Source organism: Puma concolor, chromosome B1 (assembly GCF_028749965.1).
Source record: "Puma concolor isolate L17-30 chromosome B1, mPumCon1.1.hap2, whole genome shotgun sequence".
Taxonomy (NCBI): Eukaryota; Metazoa; Chordata; class Mammalia; order Carnivora; family Felidae; genus Puma; species Puma concolor.
This window is the reverse complement of record NC_141670.1, coordinates 111,625,187-111,647,262: the sequence shown is the minus strand read 5'-3', so window position 1 is coordinate 111,647,262 and position 22,076 is coordinate 111,625,187. Positions and strand designations below refer to the sequence as shown.

Genomic DNA, 22,076 nt, shown 5'->3' with positions numbered 1-22,076 from the left:
TAAAAATATACTGCAAATGAACAAGGCAGAGGTTTCTCTAAAATAAAATGGACATATGGAGCTTACAAGGACCACAGTGATTAGTTGGTTTGAGGCCCAATGAGTTGGAGTGATCTGCTCAGAATTATACACCCACAAGTAGAGCCTGACCTGTGCATCTCTCCTCATTCTTGCCTGTGATTTTCTCTGTAGCTCCATGCCTCAGGATGATAAGCTTATCTTAAGAAAAAAAAATATATATGTTTACATATATATTTATATGTTTATTTATTTATTTTGAGAGAGGGAGAGAGCATGCAACAGTGTGAACAGAGGAGAAGCAGAGAGAGAGAAAGAGAGAGAGAGAGAGAGAGAGAGAGAGAGAGAGAGAATCCCAAGCAGGTTCTGTGCTGTCAGCATGGAGCCTGATGCGGGGCTGGAACTCACAAACCATGAGATCATGACTTGAGCCCCAGTCAAGAGTTGGTTGCTTAACTGACTGAGCCACCCAGGGGCCCTGACAAACTTATCTTAACAGCTCAAATACTTTTTTTTCAAAATTCCCTGGTAAATTAAGGAGGTAGAGTTATGGGGACACCTGTTGGCTTATTCTTAAGTTAGAAGTAAGAGAAATAATACAGCATGTATACCTTATTACTTGATTGATATTCACACAATTTTACATGATTTTCTCATTGCTCTATTTGAAACTGAAATGTAAAATCTGGTTTACTTTTTGGTTTACTGCTTCTGAGGTACGCTTTTTTAATGAAAGTAAATAATGATATTTATTATCTAGGATAAAATATATTATTAAAAAATAATATCTAGGAGTGCCTGAGTGGCTCATTTGTTTGGGTGTTGGACTCTTGATTTTGGCTCAGGTGAGTACTCTCTCTCTAAAATAAAATAAAAAAATAATCTAGTGTACTATGTGAATCAAAAGGCAACAGAATGATGGTGTATAGATGGGTAATTTTGAAAAAGAAGGATGTGTTTCATCTGTAGAACTAAAAATTGGAAGAGGGTACATTCTTCATATTACAATAAAAAATAAAATAAACCAGATAACTTATAAGGGGAGGGATCAGCCATCCGGAGAATGGAAAGTCTTATATTTGGCTTGTTGGATAGTTTTCTAAACAAGGCGGTCATCTCTAGCCTGGCTGACCTGTTGAGAAGAGAAGAGAACTGAAGTAAGCACCTAGGCAGTTCTCCATAGTTCAGTTCCCTTCTTCTGAGGTATCAAGTAATGGGATGGGGGTTGAGGTCACTTGATTTAATATCTTTACGGATGACCTGGAAAAAAGAATCTGGAATATGTCTGTCAGATTTGTATTAATGTTTAAATTAGGTGAAACCCCAAAGGATAGAAATAAAAATTCAAATAGTTTTGCAAACAGAATAAAAATGATATGCGGAGAAGTATGGTGCCCTTTATAATGCGAATACAGGATTGGACTCAGCATAAGAAATGAATCTGGAAAAAAGCTGAATATGAGCTAGCAATATGTTGCCATTGTTTAAAAATGCCTGCACCATGCTGACTGTGGTTTTACTAATTCCGCGTTTGTGAATTGCTAAAGTGCTTTACGAACTAAAAGGTAAAACTCCAGAGTGGTTAAAATGTAATCCATGGTGCCTGGGGGCTCAGTTGTTAAGCATCTGACTTCAGCTCAGGTCATGATCTCACAGTTCATGAGATCCAGTTCCACATCTGGTGAGCTCAATCCCTGCTTCTGCTGAACATGAGCCCCAGGTGCCCCAGCTGAGCCCCGCTTCTCTCTCTCTCTCTCTCTCTGTCCCTTGCAAACTTGCGCACTGTCTCTCTAAAAAAAAAAAAATAAATAAATAAATAAATAAATAAAATAAATAAATAAACAACACTTTAAAAAATGTAATCCAAATGATAGAAAAGAAAGAAAAAGGAGGTCACTCATGAGTACAGGTTTAAGAAATTAGGATGGTTCTAGCCAGAAAATTAAAAAAAAAAAAAAAGGTAAGGTAAAAATTAATCATGTAGATGCTTTTAAGTACAGGAAGAGTTATTTTTTGGTTTTGGATGAGGGAGAGGTTGGTCCTTTCCTTTTTATACTGAGATGAACAGAAAATGGGTTCAGTGAAAGTAAAAAGATATTTTTGGTGACTATGTGAGTAATAAATATTAGAAAGACAAAGAGAATAGTGAAATTACCATCCTGGAAAGCTTGACTAAGATAATGAATGGTTGTTTTTCCTTAAGATTTGAGATATTTACTTGCTTGAAAAATACTTAGCAGATGACTTGAATTGTCTAGTCTGCCAATTCTGTGACTATATTTTGAAGTTTGCCAAAACGTCTTTGAAATGAATTGTAAATTTTAACTAAAATAAACAAAAAGAAGAATTAGGCAACATTGTTAATGTTGAGACTTCTATAGAGATACATTAGAAAAAATTTTAATTTTGTAATTGATTTATTATTTAGTTCAATATTTCTCTTTATTTCATCTTGTTTGGAGATATTTGTCTTTCTCTGAACCATCCATTCATCTTGCCTTGGATTTATTTATTTAAGGAGAGAGAATGCCCTGGGGACTGTTGCAGAATAATGGGCAGATGGGCTGATTTCTTGCTTATTAGTAAGCTGGAATGATTTGACTATCAACTTCTTCCTAAGGGATAGGAGCCACTTAAAATGAGGTTTGCTCAATCATGGAAATATAATTAAAAAATAAAGATATTATTTTGTCTCTCCCATCCCCTACCTTGTTTCTCTCTCTCTCTCTCTCTCTCTCTCTCTCTTTTTTTTTTTTTTTTTTTCTTTTTTTGGTATTCTGGTTTGGCTTGATGACTTGGTGTTATCCCTGATGAAACCTTAAGTAGACAGACCAGTAGTTTGTTCTTTTGTTCTTTTGTTATCAGAGTTGCACAGATGTAACTGCAGGATTCAGCATTAGGTAGCTAGGAGAAGCCTCTCATTAAAGAAGAATTGGGAAATCCCAACTGAACGCCCTCCTCCCATTATTTAGTACATGGGGGACGCATGATGAATAAAACAGGGAAATTTTTAATATCAAATGCAAGGGTATGCAAAAACTGCTGTCAACCTATGTGTGCCTTCTTAATTTTTTTTCTTTTCTAAAACAAAACATTTGCATTTACTGAAGTTAGACACGGCATGTTTTGAGGTAGTCACAATTGCATGCAGTTACTACATTATCAAGTTGTAGTTGAACTCTTCTGTGAGCCCGATAGAGTACTTGAAAAATAAAGAACTTCTGAAACCAAAGCATCCCAGACATCCATGGCAGGAATGTTAGTGTTATCACACATAAATCAAAGTATGATGTTTGACTCTAATTCATAGTTCTATTTACTGTACTACTCTTTGGCTACATACACTATTTGATAAATATATGCAACTTAAATCATGTGTCTGCAGTTTTTGGAGGGAGAAAAACAATGACTGTTTTGAATTCATCTCTTTCTCTCTCTTTTTCTATTTTTCCAATTGGTTTCTACATATGGAAAACCTATTGTTCCACGAATTTGTCCCAGACCTGGGCGCAAACGGTGTGGAGAGTCAAGAGCATGGGTTAAATGTGGAGCATGTGGAAAGTCGGAATGGGAACTAAAGAGTCTGCGTTGCAGCCTCTCCCCACCCTCCCTTCCCCCCACCAAGTGGGGTTTGCCTGGATTAGTAACCTCTTGGAGCCACAGGTCCCCTCCCATATGAAACAGGAGAACCTCTTCATAGAGGGTTATGGTGTACATTAAGGACAATAGTCTAGGTAAATTCACCTTTGCATGTTAAGTGCTACGGTACCAGTTTGGTTTCTCATTGGGGAACTGAACTCCATTTTCTTAGTGAGCATAAAAGGGATCCCAGAGAAGTGCCATATCAATCTTTCTTGTTTGAGTCTTTTTCTCTATTGCCAACTATTCTTTATTCCCACCTTCATCTTTGCAATGAGTCAGACTGTAACATAACTAAGAGATATCGCCTACGGTAGTTTCTTCTATTTTCCACTGTCAATGATACTAGTGAAAGACCTAAGAATCAGCTTAGAGAGAAGGAAGGTTCTCTTTTATAATTGAGTAATCTCACTTGTATTATATTATCCAAAGAGACAGTCACCCTGTAATGTTCTCTTTCTGATAGGACAGTGTTCCTAGGCTGAATTTGAATACTCCTTCAAATACTTGTAGATATATCCTTTCTGAAAACATCTACTGGCAGCCAGGTGAAACATTCTTGTCTGATCTGTGAAAGTAGTGAGTTCCTCCCGAAGAACCAAATTTTGGAAAGAGTTTTAGAAGAGGATCCAGCTGACATTCACTATACCACAAAACAGCGTCCAGTATCAGGGAAAGCATATGCATACACATTTGTGGAATCACAGATACTGCTTTATTTGCCCACTTGGGCCATTTAAATTAGATTACACTTTCCTGTGTTTGGAAAGCCGCTTATTGTCTGGAATTGAGAAACATGATAAAGATCCAAGGAACAACATGTGGCCACCAATGTAACACAGGATGACATCACCATCTTGTATTATATAAGGTAAGGATGGCTGAGTATATATCAGAGTTATAGGTTCGTAGAACAACCTTGGAAATCATACCTGTAGTCTAACTTTCTAGAAATAAAGGCACAGAGATTCAGGTGATTTGCCCACAGTTGTAATTGTGGTCCATCCAGGAATGGGATTCTTGTGTCCTGACGACTCATCCTATAGAACAAACCAAAAACTCATGGTCTATAATGGCATGATATGCAAAACAGTTCTCTTTAGGCAATTAAATCTAAGAAACAGAGAAATGCTTAAAAAATAAAACAAAACTTCTCCACATCAAATGCTCACTTTGTGATATTATATGATCTTATTACATTTTTGGAGAAGAGAGATTTCTTTCTCTAATAATGTTAACTGACGATTTGAAAAAGAAGTCTGTGGATTTGATTTTAAGTTTGGTTAGATGAACATTGTCATTTTCACTACTGCCTTATCCAACATTATCAAGAAACCCAGCCATATGCGTGATTATTTATGATAAAAAACAAACTAAGGGGGTATTTTCCTTTGGTTCTAGGAGTATAGGTTCTGTGACAGGCAGCAGTTTAGGGACAATCTAACTGCCCATTTCTTACTAGCACCTGACCCCTGTATCGACAACCTCCAGCAGTCACTTGCCTTGATTCTTTCTCCCACATTGTCTTCTTTCCACACCTTGGATGCCTGATTTGTCTGAGTCACAGGAAAGGCAGTCTTAATGATCCTGAAGAGTGTGTTGTGGCGTGCTGGCTGGACCTCCACTCCCGGCCGAATCTCCAGACCTGGTAGGTAGATTTGGGAGACCATCTCTTTTCCTACCGGTTCTGTTTTTCTGTGAGTGTGCTGCCATGCCAAATTAGCTAGCTGAATGGAATGAGTAGTTTGCTTGGAATCATCAAAAAAGTTCAAGAGGAAGAAGCTCTCTCTTTTTTTAATGTTTATTTTTGAAAGAGAGTAGAAACAGCACAAGCAGAGGAGATGCAGCATCTGAAGTAGGCTCTAGGCTCTGAGCTGTAATTACAGAACCCAGATATGGGGCTTGAACTCATGAACCATGTGCCAAAGTTGGAAGCTTAACGGACTGAGCCACACAGGTGCCCTGAGGCTTTAAAAGACTGAGGTTGAATGGTAGAACAGGAAAACCTTGAAGATGGGGTATATCTGAAGATGAAAATTATACCACGAGAGGGAGTCACGATCAGTTTAAATTATGTCACAAATATTCTTTAGGTGGGCCAAGAAGAGGAATCTCTGCCGTTTGTATTTTTGTTTAACTTATAACCAGATGGAGTTTTCCAATTCAACTAATAATAACTAAATAGTCTTGATTTATCTGCAATCTATTAAATTGATTAAGAAATATACACTGCCTGCCGTGTGATGAGTACTACCAGAAATATTGATAAGAAAAGACTGCAGCCAATATAAGGGAATCTCCTGGGGGTGGTTTTAACCTTCCTAGGTTAAAGTGAAGGCCGAACAGAGAGTTCTCAATGAGGATGCTTTTTCATGCATACCCTTGAGGGTAAGCATCATGTCTTAATTATCTGTGTATCTAGAATGGAGAAAGGAACCTGGCACTTAGCAGATATACAATAATGTTTGCTGAAGGGGTATTGACAATCTTTCTGGGTAAATGTAGAGAATGAATAAATTACTAGATTCTTTTTCACCTAATGAAATCCCTCTCTCCACTTTTCTCCACTACCATGATGAGGACATGTATTTTGGAATCTCTAGTGGAGTATGAATTTCATTTTCCTATAGAAGACATATTTAAAATGGCAGTTTAGATATAATTGAAAACTGTTTTGGGGAGCACAAGGAACTTTGTGGATTATCTAGGAACGTATCAAGTCATATCTAACATAGTTTCTAGGACCGAATGTATTCAAAATTGGGAACACAACCATTTTTCTAAGGTTCATACCCACTTGTTTTAAAAAAATTTTTTATTTAAATTCCAGTTAACATGCAGTGTAATATTAGTTTCAAGTGTACAATATAGTAATTCAACATTTCCATATATCACCCAGTGCTCATCATAAGTATACTCCTTAATCCCTATCACCTATTTAACCCATCACCCCACCCACCTCCTTTCTGGTAACCATCAGTTTGTTCTCTGTAGTTAAGAGTCTGTTTCTTGATCTGCCTCTCTCTCTTTCTCTCTTGTTTTCCGTTGCTCATTTGTTTTGTTGCTTAAATTCCACATATGAGTGATATCATATGGTATTTGTCTTTCTCTGACTGATGTTTATAGCAACATTATTAACATATTAATAGCCAAATTATGGAAACAGCTGAAGTGTCCATTGACTGATGAATGGATAAAGAAGATGTGAGATATATATATATATTTAAATATTTATACTTATATTTTATTAATAAATATATTAAAATATATTTATACTTATATTTATTTCATTAATAAATATATTAAAATATATTTATATTTATGTTTTAAATAATATATAATTAAATATTGCTCAGCCATAAAAAAGAATGAAATATTGCCATTTGCAACAACATGAGTGGAGCTGGAGAGTATTACGCTAAGAGAAAGAAGTCAGTCCACCTGTTTTTTCTAGATAGGCTCTTCTACTGTTCTACTGTTCTAGCTACTATGAGTTTGTAGAGGAAACAACAAATACCAACAGCACCTTGCACCCAGGATAAAAAGATACTTATCAAAAAATATCTTTTTTATGGTGAGAGGTTGTCTTGGATTATCCAGGGTTATTTTATTTGATGTTGCAAGGCGTCTAGTTGGGCATACAAAACAGATGCATATTCAGCAGTTAACTAGTTTGTGTGATTAATGCAGAGAAGTGGCATAGTGATCTCGAGAGAAGGAAAGTTTGATGTGGTTTGTTGTTAGAAAAAGCTCCATGGTCAATTTGGGACTTGAGTTGTGTACATTTTAGAGAGAAGGAAAAAAGTAAGAGTAGGTATTTTTTTTTTTTCAAAGTGGGAATTTTTCACTGACCCACCAACTCAGGATTTGATGCTCCTCCCAGAAGCTCTGGTAACATTTCCTTAATAAAAATCTGATCACATTATATTTTGGTTTACCTATCTGCTTTCATAGGCCACCTTGGAGACAGGAATGTATAAATGAATTTGAGCAATAATTGGAATGCTTAAATTTATTCTGAGGATATTCAAGAGTGGAAAAAAATGTTCTATGAAGAATAAAAGTGCAACAGTCTGAAGGTCAGATTTGAGGAGGAAACCTGAAGGTGATGAGACAGCAAATCCTGTTGATTAAAATAGTTCAGATAGGAGAGAGAAAGAGGTGGTGCTGTGGTGATAGAAATAGAATGGCAGGAATAGGTAAGATGTGTTTCCAAAGTAGAAACAAAAGGTTTTGTTTCCTGGGTATGAGAGACTGGAAAGAGAGAAGGGAAAGGTGACTACAGTTTCAAGCCTACTGGACACTTTCGAATTTCTGTCCAAACTGGTGGGTAAAACTCCACAGCATTTGTACAAGTGCCAGATTTGCTTTCAAGGTCTAAATAGTTTGTGCCATAAATGTTAGTATTTCTCTTTTCCTCATTTTCCAACTTCATTTGTTGACCTTGAGAAAAGTTAGATTCTGTAGCATCGTTCATCTTCTAGTGGGAAAAAGAAAAGCTCATTGAAAATGAAGACAGCAATATGACATTCTGTTTGCTATTGTATCACTGGCTATTTAATCTGCTCATTAAATTCTCTTTGAGTTATTTTCCCCCATAAAGTGTAGGTTTGTAGATTCAAGGACTTTTAGCAGTAAAAAAAAAAAAAAAGATACAGAAAAGTATCTTAGAGAAAAATAAGAGAATGATCACACATTAGGAGAGATATAGAAAGTGAAGCCCAGGTAAATTATAGGACATGTTGTGAATAAATGGCTGTTAATGACAACATGGGGATTTAAACCTACATGTACTGACTTTCAAACTCTTTTTCCTTATTGTATGCCATAGTGGTTCTGGCAAAACTACAGATAATGTGTGAAATCTTCCAAATGATATAAGCTAACTGTTAAAAACTTACCTCACAGACATATATGTATGACTGCAGAGAATATGCAAGAAATCTTGCTTAGTTTCCATTTAAATTTAGACTGTCACGAAGGGCATTTTGGCATTTATCTCTTCAACTGTAGGATAACCTGTATTTTTTGAAACTTCCTGTTGAAGAGAGAATTATCTGTGGGCTCCTTACATTTCTGTACATCTTGCAAGCCAAGGCACTGACTTTGTTCCAGATTAGTTTCTCAAGGAAGTTGGTATAGCAAACAGCCTTGGAAGATAGAGAAGCATGCTTACTATCCAGTATAATAAAGGTAATGGCTTCCTCTGTAGCAAAGCACAGATATGTTTACTGCCTACTATAAAAGATTCAGGTGTCCTAAAGTCAGGGTTCCTCTTTTCTGTTCAACCCACTGATTGTGCACGCATCCATTTAGACCATATCCCTCTGGACCACATCTCAATTCTGTGAGAATTGAAAGGAAAACTGACATGAGTATGCTGATGGCCATGCTATGCTGTGAGTCATGAAGTTCTTTGTCTCTGACCCAGGAGTCTCATATCTTCTGGCAGTATCCATAAAAATACAGCAGACCAACTTGTTAGGTTGTAAGTAGGATCTCAGATACTTCACAGTTCTTGACACATACTAGGTGTAGAGGTTTATGGGCCAGGGAAAAAAGCTGATAATTGGCTATGTATAAATAAAATTCGAAATGTTGTATATCAGTTTTTACTCAGACTGTAGTTTTAGATTAAACAGCTTAAGATCTGAGTGTGGTATTACTATCCTGGGGTTCACTGATAGGATTTGTGAAGTAGTACTTGCTCTCATCCATGACAAACTATACAGCATTGAATATAGTATTGTTGTTATATTCTAAATTGCTTTTGTAAATTTATAGGGTGGAAAAGGTTATTTTGGGAACAATTATGCAGGATAAGCTGGTAAACACATATTATGTAGTAATTTGTGTAGATAGTCAATGTGACCAAAATGGATGGCTTCACCATACTTTGGTCCCTGAAGTTTGCTTGTGTGAGTTGGAGAACTTCCTGGAGGAAGATGCTACTTCCTACCTGAACTTGGAAACTTCCTTTCCAGGTCTGATTCTTACCATATTATCAAGGCTCCAAACATTTTGTTCTTGGTTGCCGGAGACCAGCTCCAGCAACCAGGGGTTCCTGAAGGAAGAATGGCGTCGGTGAAAATAAAACAAAACTAAAATAAAAAAACTAAATAAAAAATGAAAACTAAAATAAAAATGGACACAGACAACAGCAGTGTGTTGAACTGGCTGATTTATTGTAGTAAACGTGGCATTATATATGCTAGTGATTTCCTTGTAGCATACATCATCTATGTTTTTCTAACATTACCTAATTTTGAAAATGTTCCTATGTGTAAACAACCTTTAAGAAATAACATGGTGAGTTTCCTGTAATATTCCCACATACCCTTTGATTATTGATTAATTTCTTACATTATTCCATTATGCATCTGCGTTTATCTATAATTATCTATAGTCTATAAAGCATTTGCTTTGCTGTTCGCGTCAAAGGCCCTCCATTTCTCAATACCTCAAGAGGAACAGTTACAGGGACATGACCTCCTAACCACATGAGGCCAGAAGAACAATGTATTTGCCTCAGTCCGAGGTGCCAGGAAGGGGCTGAAAAAGCTTTAGAAACCCATGCCTCATACATTCTCAGAGAGACAATGCACCTAGGAACCAATGAACCATTCTGTACCTTAACCGACTAGGTTCAGTCATCATCTGGAATGCCTCTGGGGGGCCAGGTGGGCCTAGGGGTTGAAGTCACCTGTGCCCAGAGATACACTCCTTAGTTGCCGGAGTGAGGCTTTCAAATCCATATGTCTCTCCTTTACAGGTCCTCTTTGCTGGCAAATCTATGAGGCTATCCTTCCTGTAAGTAGAAGAGTCTCCATAGGGGATGGCAAGGACTAAATGTAAGGCTGCACAATTTCTTGCGGAACCTTATTTTCTTTCCTAATGGTTCTTTTCCCAGAGGGGCTGTCGAGGGCAATTCCCCAACAGACAATACCCCAGGTAGTTTTAAGGCCAAATTACCTAAAAGCGGGAGTACAAGAAGCTTCACTGTCGGTGGGCCGCCTTGAAGTCACCAATCTGTCCACAGCCCGGGCCCTGCCACTCAGGCTGGGATAGCTTGACTTCCAGCACTTGGGAGTTAAGCAGATTGAATAATTAAAATAGACATTGTCTGTTTTAGTTTTGTTTCTAAGCTCGAAACAGTAAATGTGAGGCTTACAAAGAAGAAGACATCATAAAGATTGAATGACAAAGGGAACCCATCAGATACATAGGTTTTGCTAAGGTCCGAAACATAATAGCCAACATCTACACAAATCACTACTAAAGACTAAATTTGGGTATGTGGTAACAGTGTGGTTAACAAGCTAATAATCTTGCCTCCAACTCTAATGTATGTTTAATCATTTTCTTGGTGTTGGGTTTAAAGCTAACAATGAATATGGCTGCACTGTATGTCTCTCTTTGGACATTATTTCAAGTTAGTTCTAACCTATTTTACTTTTATTGCCTTTGTAGGCTTTTTTAAAATAACTTTTTGTGCAGTAGAATTTGTGTTTTAAAATCATATTTATATTGTTTAAAAGGATAGAACGGGTGCAAGAGTGGTAAGAGAGGACAGTGCAAAGAGGGTGAGAGTAAAGAGAAAAGTGCAAAAGAAGCCATACTTCAAATATACAGTACTTTCTGTGAATGTATTAGATACAATGGCTCATGTTCAGAAAATCTGATACATGAAACTCATCTTCAGAGATCAATAGAGACTTTACTTTGAGAGGAAATAGTAGAGTTTGACCCAGTAATATGTAGTAAATCATTCCAGAAACTGACATTGATAACCTTGTTTGTAAAAAAAAAAAATATGCAGAACGGTGCATTTCTAGCTAGCAGAGTCTGCTCATTTGGGAAAAGACTTTGTGTTTATAGTATGCAAAGTCAGCCCTTATACTTCATTTCCCTCATGGCCTACTTTACTTGCTAGCCATCTGTGGCAGATTACATTTTCCAAGATGGCTCCCATCCCATATGTTCTTCTGCGATGTGACCTGTCCACCCCCTCTCATCAAAAGGTGGAGTCCCTTAAAAACTGAAAATAAACTGAGGGTTGATGGGAGGTGGGAGGGAAGGATGGGTGGCTGATGGGCATTGAGGAGGGCACCTGTTGGGATGAGCACTGGGTGTTGTATGGAAACCAATTTGACAATAAATTTCATATTAAAAAAAAAAGTGGAGTCCATTTCTTTGCTACTTGAGTCTAGATGGGCCCCGGGGCTTCCTTGAACAGTAAAATATGGCAGAGCCCTTAATTGACTTGGTACTTTACATTTCCTGAAAGGTAGATGCCATGGTCTCTAAATTACCTTCTACATCATAATCTTTGTGTTTTTGTCACTTCTGTTACCACCATGGTTACACATCTTTTTAAAATATGATTTTACATTTATATAAAACTTAAATATGGAGCCTCTGGATGCTTTCTATGTTCGGTACTTATAAATGGACACATACTCTCTCTTCATAGTTAATAGAAGCAAAAACATTTGCCATTTTCAAGATGGTTTAAGATTTAAAATATTTACAGTAATAAAGTTCAGTTGCACTGGAAAAAATATGTCTGTCAAGGACACAACCTACCCCAATGTGCCATTCATTTGCATCTACAGGGAAACCCAATTATAACAGCTATTTTCAAGAACTAATATCACTGGAGACTGAGCAGAGCTACCCTGTAGTAGAGCAAGCAGGTAACAGCGTGTCCTAAAAAACTGACCCAGACAGGAACATGTACATGGTGAGCTTACCCACATTATATTATTCCCCCATGGAATTCTACATTTGATCTAAAATACTGTTGCTAGTGTTTATGTAAAATGAGATTATAATTAATCATTATGCTAATTTTAATAATTTCGTGTCTCAGGTGGATTGAGGTGCTAAAATTGTATGTCGTGGGTTCCCAAAACTGTCTTTTTGGGTTGGGCATGGTACATTTTGCAACCAAATACCTCCTTTGTAAACCTTATGTAAGACTGGCATAAAGCGAAAGAAGCAGGTCCCTAATCAATTGTTGCTGCTACTTTAAGATCTATCTCAAGGAAACGTTTGTTGAGCTCACTCCAATCCCTGGCAGGACACACACCATATTTACATAAGAAACAAGGGTCATTCTTCCCAATCATTCCTTGGGGGAGTGGACTAATTTCTCTCTGGTCTGTTACACCTTATGCAAAAGCTGATGGCTCCTTAATTTCAAATAATAATAGATAAGATTTGACATAGGCTTTTTAAGTTCACCCATGTGGAAAGGCTGCTCACTGAGGTGGCATGATCCCGAACTTCCCTATGCCATTAACTAGTTGTGGAACCTTGAGAGCAATCTCTAATCTTTCTGAGTTTTGTTTCCTCGTTTGTTAAAAGAAATGGACTTCAGAAAATTTTCTTTGAGGCCTCTTACCAATACCAGACTTTAATGAAGATGAACTCTCTTTCCCCTTGCTATTTAGGCAGGAGACCTCCCCACTGCCCTCTGCTTGCTTCTTACTTTTTCCTAGGACTTATGAATGGAACACTGTTCACAGTGACAGACTAAACAGTGCGTCTGTCCACTCCGTCTCCATCTTTTCTTCTCCCAGACTGCTGATAGAGCCTCTTAAACACATCTCTTCATATCCATTCTCTGTTTGGTTCCCACACAATAGTTCTTTATATTAAAACAAAAACAAGACCACCAGATCTTATGATTTCACTTCTCTCCTTAAACCATGAAAAATGGCTTCGTGTGGCTTTTCAGTCTGAATCCCAAACCCTCAACATGGCTTACTGAACTTTCTGCTCTTTAGTCCCTCCCTACACCTCTGACACTTCTCTTGCCCCCCTCACCTTTCAGTTTGCAGTAGCCTGGAGTTGTCCCTCGGAAGATTGAGGTGGCAGCTTAGTGAATATGAATACTTTGTTGTGGTATAAATGTGTTGCAATAAGCACAATGGATATGCTTTTACCAGAAGACTTGGTGGCGTCAGACAGAGAAATTGCTGGATATGGCTTCTTAAGTGTCCTAGTTCTTCCTGGGAAGCATGCTCAGTTTTGTGGTCATGGAATTTTTCCTGTCCAGAGTATGGGTTGGTTTTTTTCTATCTCCAAACATGATCCACGAACCTAAGGAAATGATATGTTACATGGTTGCAAACTCAGCCTTTTCTGGCCACACCACTTGCTTTTAACATCCATAAGCTAACAGGGCCATCTTACTAGCGGTTTGCAAGTTGTATAATAATGATTAGATATCACACATGGATACTTACATGGAACAATAACCAGTCTATGGACAGGCACATTTGGTGCTACATTATGGTCTAGGATGGAGTCACTACTGCAGGCCCGCCTAGGGAGTACTATACAACCACATGCACCTTGTCTCAGTTATGCCAGTGCCATGTTCCTTCCTACTGGAGCGCTTTTACCCTTGCTGTTCCTTCTTGGATCATTCCTCCCAAACCCCACCTTATACCTTCCTTTCCATTTAGATAATTCCTACTTAACATTCACATCTTCTCAATATTTGAGTTACTTCCTCTTAGAAATATGTCCTGCTCTTTAGACTAGGTTGGATATCCCTGTCTGGTCCTTCCATAATGCACTTAACATTCCCTGTAGATAGAGTCCTTGCTCTTGCAATTCAATGATTGTCCCACTTTTAGATTTTAAGCTCTTTAAGGGAAAACTTGTCTAATTTATACAGAACCCCAACATCAAGCATGAGGCCTGACATATAGTAGTCAGTCACCCAATAAAGTATCTGTTGTTTGAATAAAGAAATACATGAACAGTGGAAGGGGAACTCCCAGATGAGAAGAAGGAACAGGTCACAAGGAAGGAGAGGAAGTACTTCCTGCTGATGCTGATGGTGGAACTGCAATTAACTGTGAGGTAAAAAAGAAAAAGTCTCCTGCCTGGCCCATGAGCCTGACTTCAGCTTCCAAGGAAGTGTAATTGTTAGAGTCTGCCTAGGTTTCCTGTGGAAGAGAGATTGCATCAAATAAGACCTGTGCAGTACACCCAGCAATTCAAGAGAGGCACCAGAAGAGAGCAGCCCTGAGGCCTGGAAGTGGATCTGAGCACAACTCTGGCTACACACCCCAATGCATTCTAGGACTTGTATGGTGAACTTTGAGAAACTATGTTTTTCCTTTGCTCTCTTTCCTTCATGTCTTCTTTCTTTTTTTTAAAAAAAAATTCTTTTAATGTTTTATTTTATTTTTGAGATTCAAGAGAGAGACACGGTGCAAGCAGGGGAGGGGCAGAAAGAGAGGGAGACACAGAATCTGACGCAGGTTCCAGGCTCTGAGCTGTCAGCACAGAGCCCGATACGGGGCTCAGATCCATGAAAGCAAGATCATGACCTGAGCTGAAGTTGAACACTCAACTGACTGAGCCACCCAGGCGCCCCAACCCTTCATGTTTTTCCCATTGATAACAAAACTATTTAAAAAGAGAGAGAGAAAGAAGAATCATTAGAGGACATCCGGAAGTTAAATGCTTGCCAAAAGATAAGCAAGCATTCTGTGTTTTCATTCTCAGTGGGTCAGAAGCAATGGCACCTGGAAATAGGAAAAGAAAGGATTTATCCAGGAAGAGAGATAGGAGAAAAAGGAGAGTGGGCACAGGCTGCTTTGAGATTGTGATCCCCTGAGACCTATCAGGTATCCCTTTCTTGTACCCACCCCTAATCAATAATATTCTTCTCTTCATCTCTTCTGATTCCTCTCTAATTACTTGTGGTCCTTTTTTTTTCATCAGAGTAGCACCCTTGCTCCTGGACATAGGATCCATTTCCAATGGCTAAAGGCTTTGATGCACTGAGAGTATCATTGATAGAACAGGCAACCCAAAATAGAAGTGTAAGTACATATTCCCTGGGAAACATAGGTAGACATGGTTAGGTACCATAAGCTAACTGTTGTAACAAATAGCGCTGTAGTCTCAGTGACAAAACACTCATGAGAAAAAGTTACTCATGTCTACTGAGGGTCAATGGAGGAGGGAATGGGAAGAAGAGAGACTCTGCTCCACACAGTGACTCAAGGACTCAGGCTTTTTTCCAACCTGTTACTCTTCCACCTTCTAGGTTATGTCTTCCTCTGTTTTCAGCCAGTCGGTGGGTAAAGAAAGAAGATCACTCATGGGAGGGTTGAATTCGCTAGCCCTGAAAGTGGCATACACTTCCATCTTTTATACAAGCCAGAACTAAGTCACAAGGCTGCACCCAGTGGCAAAGGTAGCTGGCAAATATGGTTGTCCTACTTTCCCAGGGTTGTCAAAACAAAGTACTGGGTGGTTTCAAATAACAAGACTTATTCTATCACAGTTATGAAGGGTAGAAGTCTGAAACCAAGGTGTTATCAGGACTAGCCTCCCTCTGAAAACTTTAGAGAAGACTCTTTCCTTACCTCCTCCTTGCTTCTGGTGGGTTGCTGGCAATTTGTCATCACTGGCTACAGCTACACTTCTCCAGTTTCTTCCTGAGTCTTCGCATGGCTGTCTTACCTCTGTGTCTCTGTGTCCAAATTTCCCTCTTTTTATACGGACACCAGTCATTGGATTAAGGCCCACTCTAATCCTTATCTTAACATGATTACATCTACAGAGGCCCTAATCCCAAATAAGGTCACATATACAGGTACTGAAAGTTAGGACTTAAACATATTTTGGGGGGAGAAGGGTTGTGGTACACAGTTCAAGTATGACAGTGGCCTAGAGGAAAAGATGAACTGGTGAACCACTTTCCAATCTCTCTCTGCCTAGCTGTTAAGATACTCTATCACAAGTAATGGTGAATAGGAAGGCCTTTTGAAGGGTTTTTTTTTTTTTTGAAGGTTTTAGAGAACTAAGCCTTTATTTCTCACATTGTTTCTAGATTAACTGGATTTAACACCAGGCAACTCTGACTGATAAAGGAACTTTTGGAAGTTAACCTACCTCTAAGACATAACTGCTTATACCTCAGGGAAATTTACCCCACTCAAATAATGTTGCAAGTTTTTTTTAAAGTAGTATGTGTCACATTTCATAATAATATTAACTCTGATGGTTCAATAAAATAAAAGTAGGCATATTAAAATTAATATAAGCACCTCTAAAACTCCATGCCTATTAAATATGCTTAGCATAAAACAATAAAGATTTCCTTTTTCTACTTGGGTCACTGTCATCTGACTGTGGTTTCTGCTCTTGGCATTTTCCATCTTGGTCTTTGCTCATCTGACCACACTTTATTAAAGTGTGCACTTTGTTAAGTCAGCCATGATTTAATAAAAGAACAGTGGCCTTAGAATCCGAACTTTAGCTCTGTATTTTATTAACTTTGTTATCTTGGGCAAGTCACCAAAAAAAAAAAAAAAAAAAAGTTACTGAGTTTACTTCAATGTTTTCACCTGTACTGTGATTGATATTAACCCTTTCCCTGCGTGGTTATGCGAATCCTATAAAGTCACTTAATATTTGAGTGTGTGTCATATGCCAGGATTGTTATAAGTGCATGAGATGTATCAGTGACACCCGACAAAGATTTGTCTTCATGGAGCTTTTATCCTAGGAGATAAAAATCGTATACATTATAAAATGCTTTACAAAGGTAAGGTATTATCATCATTGCTATCTTGCCAGCAGCAGCTCTAATTTTTCAAGTGTCTTTAAAACTCTTATTATGCGTATCTCCTAGATATCAAGTACACAAAAAGAAAATGTAAGAAATGAAGTATTTACCCATTAGAAGTTTAACTACAAATATAAACTGGATGGTAAATATCGAAAATGTTTCTTTATTGCATTTAAAAGTAATCCTTGGACCCCTAGTATATGTTGTGAATGAGGCTTTGTGTGGAATGTGAAAATAGGCATTAATCCTGTCTTCAAGGAATTTATAGAGTCCAGTGAAACACATGCCCACAAAATACCTGCAGTATTGGGGGGAGGGTGCCTGGGTGGCTCAATAAGGGTCTGATTCTTGGTTTCAGCTCAAGCCATGATCTCATTGTTCCATGGGTTTGAGCCCTGTGTCGGGCTCTGCACTGACAGCGTGGAGCCTGCTTGGGATTCTCTCTCCCTCTCTGTCTGCCCCTTCCCCATTTGCACTGTCTCTGTCTCTCTCGAAAAACATAACAAAACAAAAACAGACAAGCAAACAAACAAACAAACAAAACCCTGCACTGTGAGGATAGAAAGTGAATAGTGCCCAAATGTGAGGCACCAAAAAATTGATTGAAAGCTTCAAAAGACGACCCCAAACACCTGCAACACTGTAATGTCTTATTGACATTTTCTATATGTAAAATATTTACCTTCCACTGTTGTGAGGGACATAGCACTCCTAGTACCTGTTTCAATTACCTACTTACTGCGATTTCATTTTACACGTTGAATGTAGATGTTGACATCTGTGGTATGCTGGTACAGTGTTTGTGCCGTACTCTCACTCTGTAGTAGACATATATTGCCTAAGAGCCTACATGATATTTCAGAACAGCATCCGAGCATCCAGAAGGTTATACCTCATTGTCAAAATTGGAGGCCTGTACCTGACTATTTAAAGAAATTTTTTTAACATTTATTCATTTTTGAGAGACAGAGTGTGAGCAGGGGAGGGGCAGAAAGAGAGAGGGAGACACAGAATGTGAAGCAGGCTCCAGGCTCCCAGCTGTCAGCCCAGAGCCCAACGCGGGGCTTGAACCCATGAACTGTGAGATCATGACCTGAGCCGAAGTCGGACGCTTAACAGACTGAGCCACCCAGGCGCCCCTGTACCTGACTATTTAAAGCCATGTATATATATTTGGGTGTTGGCAGAGAAGACACTGTTATAAGAGCCTGTCTCATCTTAATTAGAAGTTTCTAATTCATGAAGTATTGAAATGTGAAGTACATTTATTTTCAGTTTATGTTACAGTGATTGGGCTCCTAATTGGTCCACCAAACCCATTGATTAAAAAACACATTTTGATGTCACTGGAGAGTAAAGGGTGTTAGTAACACATCTCTTCTATTGATCCAGTTGCTAGAAAAGTTTTCCTTTTTCCTTCTTTTCCCCTTTTGGTGATATCACTTTTTCCCCAAAATATGTGCCAAGAAATTCCCATTTCAGAACTTTGGAGGGCTGTTCTTCTTGGCTAGAGTGTTTTTACTCCAGGTAATTGCTTGACTTGGTCCCTGAGTTCATTCGTGTTTTTAAAGAGCATTCCTCGACACCGTACCTAAAGTAGCACCTGTCTCCCATCACTCCTTATCCTAAACTTTTTTCCCAGTAGCACTTACCACTTACCAGTGTCTTAGTTCCCCTGTAAGAATATAAGCGCCATGATAGTGGAAATGTTGCCAGTTTTGTTGACCATTATACCCCCAGTGGTTAGGACAGTCTATCCCTAGTGCTTACTTCCTGGTACATGGTAAATGTTCAATAGATATTTATTGTTTAGATGAATCCAGTTTCCAGGCTGGGGGTGCTCCTGAGAAAGCTTGAGTAAGGGGGCCCCAGTGGGGATGGGTGAGGGAATAAGTGGAATAGCTGGAGGGCTAGCAGAGGATTAGGATACCATGGGGGATTTCTGGCAGGGCTCTGACAGCAGTGGGAATTGAGTTCCCGAGGTTTTTGGACAAGTCCCTGTAGGATTTTGTTTCATAAAAAAGAGGCCAGTGCCCCTGCCTGGCTGTGGGATCCAAGACACCATTGGTGGTGGGTGCATCTGCTCAAGAGGAAGGAGGGTGGAGAGAGTAAGGGGCAGCAAGACTCAGTTGACTCGAGATGAAGATGTGACAAATGTCTTTAGGGTGGTAAGCCAGAGAGGAAGATTAATCCTAGTAGCAGTCTGGACAGAAGGTGAGTTTTTCTTCTCATGTCTATTAAAAAGATGAGTTCCCAATTTTGGTAGCCCTTTTCATGTTAGAAACATTTTTTAAGGTCAATTTTTCTAAGTTGAAAATTACCCGTATTTGTAAAAATAATGGTAGGATCAACAACGACAATAACACATTGACATAGGCACCTTCAGTTTTCAAAGTGTATTTAAATACATTATCTCACTGATTTGATCCTTACTTTATTTTTACATTTAAGTATTCTGTGTATTATACTTTGAGTTTGTTTTCTAGGAATAGGGATGAATGTTTAGCATATGTATTAGTATAAAATACTGGTCGCATCCACAATTTAATATGTTCAAATATACAGATATGGCCACCTTGATCCAAAAGATGAAATTGGGTTTCTTGTGATAAAAACCAACCCTGTTTTCTTCTTATCAAGAATAATTCTGGAACTTTATATATATAATTTCCTTAAAAGCTGGGATTGTGTTTTATTTGTCAGTCAATAAGGAGAATTAGGTTAAGATTACTTATAAAATGTTTTAACTGCATGAATTTCTTGTATTTCTATTACCCAGTGTCTTACATATAAATTGACAAACCTTGACTAACTGCCTTCAATATATCATGCTTGGTTCTGGGAAATGCAGTGATCTCCCTCCAACCCAAGCACGCATGTACACACACACACACACACACACACACTTTCCCTGGCCTTAAGACCCTTCTGTTGGGTAAACATACAGTTGTGCGATATGTTACAGGTGCCTTGTCAGAAGGGTACAGTGGAAAGAGGAGGCACAGGGGCGGGAGTGGTCTGTGTTACCTGCTTGATGGGGAACCTGTTTTCAAGTCTCCATGACAAAAGTCATTCTTAAGCTGAGTTTTGAAAGATTATCATTTGAAACCAAGTGAATAACATCTTAAAACTGTAACTTTCCTACATGCACTTTAGGATATTAACAGCTAATCCTTTCCCTTGAGTAGCCTCTTCACTGGCTGAAATGTATCTCCTCAGTTTCAGAGACATCAAGATTGTTATAGTTTTCTTATTATGCATTGTGTCTGTTCTGTGTTGAAGTACCTGTAGGAAGAAAATTAAGTGCAGGTTTTGTGTGTGGGTTGAGAGCTGATCGAATTGAAGGTGTGTCAAGAACCAACCAGCAGTGTCCCCACATCATCCGAGTCCCTGGTATTCTTTTTTCCAGGCTTTCTGCATTGTAACCGGTCCCGATGGTAATTGGTTGAATCAGATTTAACAATGCAGTCAGATAAACAGTTGTGGCAGCTGCTGCCATGGCAACGTCACCGTCCTTACCCTCCCAGCGCGCGCCCCTTCCCCACCCCTCCTCCTCCTCCTGCTTTCCTCCAGTAAGTGCATACTCGCTAGTGGTCTGTGCAGGCAGCAGGGTTTAATGGCAGAGCTATTTTCTTTCCAAACTGTTCAAAATGATGAACGAAGATGCAGCTCAGAAAAGCGACAGCGGAGAGAAGTTCAATGGCAGTAGTCAGAGAAGAAAAAGACCCAAAAAGGTAAATTGGCAGAATTAAGAATGTCTGTATCTCGATATGTGTGTTTATGTGTTAGTGTGTAATCTCAGTGAGATTATGGAACCCGTAGAGCCTTACGAGTGACTGTAGACTGTAGCAGTGCCAAACATTGCTTTTTAAAGAGGCAGGTGCACACTGCTGCTTTCTGAGAATAGGAAAGGAACCCGGGTTCATAATGGATTCATTGACTAGAGCACAGTGAAGTGAGCAGAGATAAGGTGTGTTCTGTATGTGGATTGTTGAGGATTGTGGCCACCGATGGATGCTTCTGGTGTGAACTGGGTATAGAGAGAGTCATTTTATTTTTAGAATGGGTGAGTTTAAAAGGAAATGTTAAGCAAGGTGGATTGTGAAGCAAAACGAAGATTGTGGCCAGATGTTTGCTCGGGGATGATCTTGAGACAGCTAGACAGCAAACGCCTTTTGGTTCCGTGCTAAGTGTATTCTTCCTGAGGAGAAAAGACTGTTGTGACAGGAGAAATATGATCCCCAGCATGGTATTTCTTTGGTTTGCTTAGCTTCTCTACAGTTTTCTCAGACATTATAGTGTGATGCCTCTTTCATTGATTAAGATAAACAGCTAAAGATATTATGGGTCGGGGGTGTTGGGCACACAAAGCCGTGTGTAGGTTTTTTTAGCCTGGCATACATTCCCACACCCTTGATTTTCATGGAAACGATACCAGTGAGAAACAGTGGGAAAAGATGCAAACTATTCAGCCCCACCCAATGCTAGCACTTCTTTCTTTATGGCCTGACTCCTTCTGGTAAACTGTTGCAGCCTCACAGAGCCATGTGAGCCCCACCTCTGACAGAGATGTCTCTTAAATAAATTCTCCTAAAATCCGTTTATTTCTTGAGGCAGTAAGACGGGCAGAATGTAACATGATTCTAATGTAAATGCATTCCAACGTTAGACGGTTTGCATTTTGAGTGAGCAGGTTGAAAAAATTAGCATGAACAAATGAATGTTTTTCATTTTGACAATTTTGAAATTGCATTGCACTTCAAAATTATAGGTCTCTGGTACTAAATGTCTCATAATCTAAAGAATTAGAAAT

General features: G+C 38.8%; 1 protein-coding gene across 5 annotated transcripts in view; it reads left to right on the top strand.

Annotated features, from left to right (window-relative positions):
• ANK2 (ankyrin 2) overlaps positions 1 to 22,076 on the top strand; it is a 673,807-nt gene that overhangs the window by 312,073 nt on the left and 339,658 nt on the right. Inside the window, exon 1 of one of the 5 annotated variants that reach the window (XM_086704354.1) lies at positions 20,607 to 20,997. The exons of 2 other annotated variants lie outside the window; for them this stretch is intronic. In XM_086704354.1, coding sequence (XP_086560480.1) covers positions 20,914 to 20,997 — 84 coding nt within the window. In that variant the 5' untranslated portion in view covers positions 20,607 to 20,913. Of the gene's footprint in view, positions 1 to 20,606; positions 20,998 to 22,076 lie in introns of those variants that run through there. 2 more of the 5 variants (XM_086704360.1, XM_086704366.1) reach the window with 2 other exon arrangements.